We start from the raw sequence: 7,837 nt of genomic DNA, 5'->3' as shown, positions 1-7,837 counted from the left end.
GCGCCGCCACAGGTCGCCGCCCCCTCCCGGCCCCCTCACCGGGCCGCGCTGCGTGCTGACAGTGGTCGCCATAGTTTTGCGGCGGCCCCCGCGCCTCGCCGACCCACAGTGACGCGCCGGGAGAGCTCTTCCGCCCGCACGGAGCCTGCGTAGCCGGCGGTCGTCCCCGCGAAACTGCTGCCGCCTCAGTCAGCTGACAACCGCCGCACCCCGCCCCGGTACGCCCACTGCGCAGGCGCCCCTCCCGCCCCGCCCCCTCCAGTTCCAGTGCACATGCGTACTCCCTGCCTGAGGGCGTGGTCCAACCGTCCAGTGGGCGCGTGCGCGGTAGCTCTTCCCGTGAACCAAGAGCCGGGAGAAACGGCTTCCTGCCTGACGGTCTGCGTATTCCCCAGCACGGTCTCCCTGTTCCCTGGACCACGGAGATGACCATGCCTCTGGGGCCTCGGAGGAGGAGTCAGAGAGGGCCGGTCACCTGGCCGGAATTAGCAATGGATCGACACCTGCCGATGTCTGATCGCTACAGGAGAGTCGCAGTATTTAGGGGCTGAAAACAGCAGGTGGCAGTGAGATCAAGGATCACGTCTTAGGAGTGGAGCCAGGGGAGAGGCAGAGCAGGCGGGCTCTTCCTCAGGTTTGAGGAGCTGGAGGAGGTCCCAGGGACTGCGACCACCTGTCGTCCCCAGGTCTCCCGCCGGGGCTGAACTCCTGTCAGTTAATTCTCAGTTCCCTCCTACGTCGATTTACAATCACTGGCTAATGTGGGTCCTTGCTTCAATGATAGCGGAAACTAAAACGGGGACATTCAGCACAAGTTTACAGGTAAAAGCTTTCATTAGTAAGAGAAACTGAAGGGGAAGGAGCACAGCTCTGACAAAGATCAAGGCGGCCCCCTCACAAAAGAAAGTGAAGGTAGGAAAAGAGCTTCAGTTGGAGGACCTGAAGGGGACGGAGGTCTGAAGAGGTGGATTGGACTGGCCTGCCTGCATAGGAAGGGGGATCGGTTTTGTACGGTGCTGTGGTGGGTTGGACTCAGTCCTTGTTTCATAGTCCAGTGGAATCCTCATGGTTTGAGGGGCAGTTTGGTTCCTGTGAGGTGACTGTCCTTGTTTGAGAGGTGGCAGCTTTGGTTTCAGTCATGAGAGGATTGCTCCTGTTGGGGAAGTGATCTTACCTTAGGGTAGCCTATGAAGCTTTGCTTTACTAGGAGCGTGAGTACAGGTTTAGGACACCGGAGACTTCTAGGCATCACTCAGAGGGTTTGGAATTGGTTGTTATAAAAGCTGATAATTGGGTGCACCTACAAGTCCTGAAAATAAATCATGCGGATCTTGGTATCCTCTGTCTTGAAGAGGGATAAAATAGGTTAGGTACTTTCAGAGCTAATAAACTTTGTAAGACAGACACTTTCTAAGCAATTAACATGCGTATGTGTGGAGCCAAATCCAAAATTTTAAGGTAGTAAAGGCAGAAGATGCAAGCTTTATCTTGCATTGACTTATTTTTGTCTTTTTGAGACAGGGTCTTGCTATGTAGTTCAGGCCCGCCTTGAACTCACTATGTAGCCCAGGCTGGCCTCGAATTTGTGACAAAGCTCCTGCCTCAGCCTCCCCAGTGCTGAGATTACAGACGTGTGACACCACAGCCAGCTTATCCGGCTTTTATTTTCCCACTGGGCACCTGCAGGTTCAGCCTCTAGCTCCCTGTATATTGATATGGTGGTCATTCCTCCTAAGATGGCTCTGCACTGCACTCAGGACATCATAGCCTCTTGTTTTCCTTTAGTCTCAAAGTCCACATCTTCAGTCTCCATCAGTAATCTCCTTTGACACCAGAGTGCCTCAGGGTTCAGTTACCCCGCTCCCCCATCTGTCTGTCCACATTCTCGATTCCATTGCTTCAAATTCCATCTACTGTATATGCTGACAATCCTAAAATGTGTTTCTCTAGCAAGGACCATCTGAATACTGGGTTCAGCACTTACCTCAATATTCTCTAGTGTGGTAGACAGATTCTAAGGTAAATCCAGGTTCTTACCTCCTGGTGCCACATCCTTGTATAGTTCTCTCCTCCTGAGTGTAAACGGGACTCCCTTCTAAGGAATAGAGAATATGGTGGAAGAGAATATGGTTGGATGTCACTCCCGTGATTACCTTGGGTTTTATGAAACTCCATCTTACCAGCAGACCTGCCCCTTGCTGTTTTAAAGAGGCGAGATCCATATACCCTATAACTTAGGGAAATAATTCCGAGTGCCATCTGTGGGAGCTGGGATCCTTTCCCAGTCAAGCCCACAGAGGAGAATGCAGTACAGCGCATGCCTTAGTCGCAGCCTTGTAAGACCCTAGGCAGCTGTGCAGTGCCTGAGCTCCTGCCTCACAGAAACTGTGATAAGTGTGTGGCTTTTTAGGCCACTGCATTTATCCTAATTGTTATGTAGCACAGAAACCTGATGTACCCCCAGATATCCACATGGCTCAGTTCATTACCTTCAAGTCTGCTCAAATCTGTCTCAGTGAGGCCTACTTTGAGCATGTTGTTTAAAATTACTGTCTTTCCCCATGCTCTCTAGCACTTTGTACCTTGACACTTTGTTCTATTTATTCGTTTCTTTTATTTGATATCTTCTAGCAGAATATATAACTTTCCATGTTTTTGCACTTGTCAGGTTTTTGTTATTATAATAAGTAGCTGAGATAATCAACTAATAGAAAAGATTTATTTGGCTCATAACTTGGAAGTTCCATTCCATGGTTGACTGGTCTTGTTTCTTTGGGCCTGTGGTGCACATCACAGCAGGGAACAGAGTGAAACTATCAGCTCATGAAAAGGAAGTAAAAGAGAGAAAGAGCCTCCGGCCCCAGAGTGCCCTTCACAGATACAACCTCAATGACACAAACACCTCTGAAAGTTTCTTCCACCTCTGAGAATCTCCAAGGTGGGGACCAGCCTTCAACACTAAAGCCTTTTGGAGATGTTTCAGATCCACACTGTGGCAGTTTCATTTTTTAAATTTTTGTGTTCCATTTCCCTGTGTGTGTGTGTGTGTGTGTGTGTGTGTGTGTACATGCCTTGTTCTCTGATGTCACCACAGGACCTGAACAGGGACAAATGGTAGGTTCTCATTTGCATGTCTTGAATGAATATCAGAAGGGTCTTTACTGGAAAGGCTACAGGGTCCCTTACTGTCAACATACTAGTAAATATTTTAGGTTTCTAAATAGTAGAGGGTGTGATGGAACAGATGCAAAAGAAAACACTGATATATTTGCTTGAATAAAAATTATTTTGTTTAATAAACAATACAATTATTTGTCTTTCAAAACAGGTCCCTAGGACTCCTGGTTTCTGTGTGGGAAGGTAGAACTTGGAGGGTCCTCACTGTCAGCCTTAAAATAAACAAATGATCAGAAGCAAGGCTGAGGAACTACAAGTTATTGACATTCGTTGAATTGCCTGGGACCGAGGCCTCAGGGCAATCAGCAGCCCCAAATGCCCAGAGAGATAGTTGGAGGCTACAAACTCCTACCAGGTAGGATTCAGCTAGAAGAGTTAGGGAATTGAGGTTGTGCAGTGAGCTGGTGGGGGGGAGTGTGGAAGTGGGGCACAGATGCAGGAAGTCCCACCCTTTTAAGGGCTTTTTCCTGGGGGGGTTGAGGTAGGAGTCAGCAGCTAACCCTGTTACTCTCAGAGGTTTGGGGAAGCCTACTGCAGGTGGGAGAAGGGAACAGGGAAAAAAAAAAAAGCTTAAGTCCAGAATGGTGGTACATGCCTCTAAGCCCAGCACTCAGGAGGCTGAGGCAGGATCGCCACAAATTCCAGGCCAGCCTGGGCTACGTAGTGAGTTCCGGGGCATCCTGAACTATACAGTGAGACCCTATCTCAAAAAATAAAACAAGAAACCAAAAAAGACCAACCTGGACTACATAGTAAGACCCTGTCTCAAAAAAACAGAAAGACTTTAGTCACTTGGGGAAAGGGCAGAAATACTGAAATGCCTGAGGCGGGCTTGTCATGCCTGCACGCAACTTAGTCTGAGGACAGCAGAGAATCTTCCCCAGCCCCTTCCACCAGGTTGGCAAGCACGGAGGAGCAAGTCATGCAGAACTAGAATGCCACCAACAGGCGGTTGGAGAGTGTGGGAGATAGAGGGGAATACAACTCCCAACCTGCCAGCTGTCTGACACACTGAGTTCGTGTTCTCTAAAATTGAAGCATGAATGCTAGGACAAAGGAGGTTAAGAGTAGGAAGAACTTCTGAAGAGAAAGAATGCTTCTATCCAAGAGAGACAGAAGGGGGCCTAACTGGATGGCTGGGGACCCCAGCTTCTCAAGGGAGTTTTATAGAGCAAAACCATCAAGTGAGGCAGGTCTAAGGTCAGACAGAACTATAATCAACCAATAAGATTACAAGTAGAGTTGCTTAGGTAATATTGATTAAATGGGGAAGCAAGTCATGCAGCAAGTGCTCCAGAGACAACTGCAACGGACTTTCCCGGAAGGGGTGGGGTAAGGAGTTTTGGTCCTCCACCCAAGGTAGTTGATGTCTATTTAGAATATCAGTCACTGCTGTTCATCCCTAAGGAAAGTATATGGGTATAGCCACTGCCCTTTGTCCTGAGGCCTGACATTTAATTAGTGCACCTCCAGCCACTGTTCATCTTCTGCACTGACCTCTCCAGGGCCCAGCCCTGTCTGACTGCCTACAGTATTTCTAAATAACTTAGCTATCTATAATATTCCCCCACCCATCCACACGGCACAGCAGCAAGACTCCTGAGACCAGCAGGCAGACCAGCCACCTGTCACCTGTCACACGATCTGACCTGTCCTGGAGAAACGCCCAACCTCTGGCACACTGGGGCTGATCATAACACAACAAACCTCACATCTAGCCTGACTCCCGACTAAACTAACTGCAGCTCCCACACTCAGGGCCTGGAAGTGTTAGGTTTCCAACTGGACCTGACTCCCAGCTCCTGACCTGCTGGCCAGCGGAAGCACTGCTCTCTTCCGGGAACTCAGCTCAGTACCAAAGTTGCATGGACAAACACAGGAAAAGAGTTAAAGTCGGATAAGGAATTTTGCAGATCCTGGGGACATCTGGAGACACTCGAAAATTTACATCAGACTCTTCAAAGACTCTGCCCACTGAGATGCAAGATTGACAGAGAACTTTGACCACAGATGTTTATTGGGATTTTCTTGCCTAGTGTCCCTTGCCTTTTCTCTATCCCTATAAAAGGGACACACTTCTCTTTGTTGGGGCAGATGGTCTTATTGCACTCTCTGCCAGGCACAATAAATTCTGAGCCATGTTGCCTTTACCCAAGCCTGGTGGTCTCTGCTGGTTTTCCCCTCCCCTATCTGTTACTTATGTTATAGGAAGAAAGAAAGGAGCTAGCCCAGTCTGCTGTTACCACATAATTTCCACCTTTCAGTAACAACAGATGCCAAGGTCTGTGGAAAGGAAAGAAAAACTAATTTGCTGCCAAGAGACACAGCAATGAATAGGACTAGACTCAGATATGACACAGATGTTAGATTATCTGACAATTTTTAAATAACACTGAGGTGTTAGGGCTTGCACGGTGAAAGGTAGATGACATGCAAGATCAGATAGGTAATTTCAGGAAAGAGATGGACACTGTAAGACTCAAATGGGGGTGGAGACTGAAGGGACCAGGAGGGGTTTCCTGGGAGGGGGTGTGGAAAGACTGTGTGTTTGATTGGGGTACTGTGTGTTTGATTGGTTACTTTTCTCATTGCTGAGACAAAATACCCCACACCCATAGTTAAAGGGGGAAAGGTTTATTTAGCTCAGTTTGTAGAGGTTTCAGTCCGTAGTCAGCTGGCTCCAAGGCAGGGGGCAGATGGCAGAGGGGCAACAGTTCATAGTGGGTAGAAGGTAGCAAAGGCAATAAGGGACCTTAACAGTGTCTTTCTGCTCTTTTTATCTTATTCAGGCTACTCAGGGCAAGTAGCACTCATACCCTTAATCCTAGTATTATAGACAGCTAAATTAGGTAGAAATACAGTAGGCAGTAAGATGGGGCTGGGCCCTTGAGGGAGGCAGTGCAGGAAATCAGAATGCATCAGGACTGTGGCTGGAGGCCCATCTGAAGATTAAAGTCACAATGGCCAGTTCTACACATTTCCCTAAGGGATGGAGGCTTGGTATTATTGGTATCACCCTTTTGAGATTTTCCATTATCTCATTAGGGGTGGGCCACCCTCTTCTACCTACTAAGACTACAACTAAGTCCTCTAAGACCGAGACTAAGACCATAAGACTAAAGACAAGATTAACACTATAGATTATCGACCATGATTAATGATGCCACCCGTGTACCCTTGCTACCATTAGATCAATATTACCTAAGCAATTATACTGGCAATCTTATTGGTTGATCATAATTTTGACCCACGCTGTACCTGCCTCATGATTTTGCTCTATAAAACTTCATTTGAGAGGTCCCTGGCAAGTGAGAGGTCCTGAGTTCGATTCCCAGTACCAAAAAAAAAAAAAAAAAGAAAGAAAGGAGATTTGGTCCTCCATCCAAGGTGACTGATGTCTATTTAGAATATCAATCACTGTGTTCAACTGTAGGGGAAATATGAGAAAAGAAGACATCTTCAAGATGACAGGGTGGCTAGCCTAAATTTATTAAGAGATCTTACAGACTTACAAGAAAACAGCAAAACACCATCACATGACGAGACTATAAGTGCTGTAATTATCACATACAAAACCCATGTGACTCTACAAATGGTCAGAAATAAGAATTTAGCAAAGTGACTCAACAATCAGACCTGTACTGTATCATACAGGAGGCAGGAAGATGCCAAATGTCACCTAGAAAGTGCACTTGTAATTAAAGGCATTTTAATGAAGTGATTGTTACAAGGGTGTGGACAGCATTAAAGGAATGAACAGCAGGAGGAGAAAAGAGGCACACACTCACACACACACACACACACACACACACGCACACACACACCCAGGTCTGAGGAGCAGGGAAAGGTGTTTTACCAGGACAGAATGGGAGCTGCGTAGAAAGAAACTTCGATGCAGCCCCCAGGGGGGAAGTGCATTAACCCAGGGTCCCTCAGCCATGCTCTGGTCTCCTCCAGTGCGCCCCCTGGCTGAGCCCAGCACAAGGGAACCCAGGGGTGTGGCTTGTGGGAGCTTTCAAGCACAGAGCAAGACTGCGAGGAGTGCATCAGTCATCTTCACTGTGTTGCAAACCGCCTTCAGTTTAGGGGCTTGAAACAGCAAGCACGTCTGGTCTGCAGTTGTGCTGGACGGTCTGGGCAGTCTAACTCATCCTGCGGCCCTCCTGGGAGCTCCAGTCAGTTCAGTGAAGCGGTTGGCGTGTGGCCACCCCAGATAGCCCGACTGCAATTCTTGCTGTAGGCTGTGATCTCGGCTCACCTGACTACATGTCCGTGGTTACTCAGCAGCCTTGCTGGGGCGTCCAGCGGCAGCAGGAGGGCAAACCCCAGTGAACAAGCTTTTTTCAGACCTCCTCTTATGTCAAATTTGCTCACATTATGTGGTCAGAGAAGTCACATTGGCCAACCCAGATTCCAGAGGTGAAAAAACAGACTAATTTATAGGAGGGGAAGGTGGGTGGGGATTTTGCAACCTGTCACAGCTGGAGAAGGGATTTGGGAGTGGGAGAAGCAAATAAAAACAAACAAACCCACAGGTCTCACTTTTTTGTCTCTCAGCATCCGCTCTTATTCTTTGTCCTGGTCCAAAAGCCATGTGCCAAATGCAAGGTGCCCCCTGCCACATATTCTCACGGATGATGCGGACTGCAAGCCCTTTCAG

The 7,837-nt window shown here is 48.1% G+C and overlaps 1 protein-coding gene and 1 long non-coding RNA gene across 3 annotated transcripts in view; one reads left to right on the top strand and one right to left on the bottom strand.

The window, feature by feature from the left end:
* Tollip (toll interacting protein) overlaps positions 1-205 on the bottom strand; it is a 21,912-nt gene extending 21,707 nt beyond the window's left edge. Inside the window, exon 1 of the mRNA XM_005401793.2 lies at positions 40-205. Within this exon, the coding sequence (XP_005401850.1) occupies positions 40-72 (33 nt within the window). The 5' untranslated portion in view covers positions 73-205. The remainder of the gene's footprint in view (positions 1-39) is intronic.
* Positions 141-4,923, top strand: LOC102004808. Of its 2 annotated transcripts, none has more exons than XR_263646.1 (3): positions 141-218; positions 3,329-3,532; positions 4,769-4,923. It is a non-coding gene; the product is annotated as an uncharacterized LOC102004808 (long non-coding RNA). The 2 variants fall into 2 exon arrangements; XR_263645.1 differs by having other exon boundaries at positions 4,766-4,923.
* The last annotated feature ends 2,914 nt before the right edge of the window (positions 4,924-7,837 follow it).

Source organism: Chinchilla lanigera, unplaced genomic scaffold (assembly GCF_000276665.1).
Source record: "Chinchilla lanigera isolate Chin_1 unplaced genomic scaffold, ChiLan1.0 scaffold00075, whole genome shotgun sequence".
Classification (NCBI taxonomy): Eukaryota; Metazoa; Chordata; class Mammalia; order Rodentia; family Chinchillidae; genus Chinchilla; species Chinchilla lanigera.
Note: the sequence above shows the minus strand (reverse complement) of the source record. Positions and strands in the feature narration are given on the sequence as shown.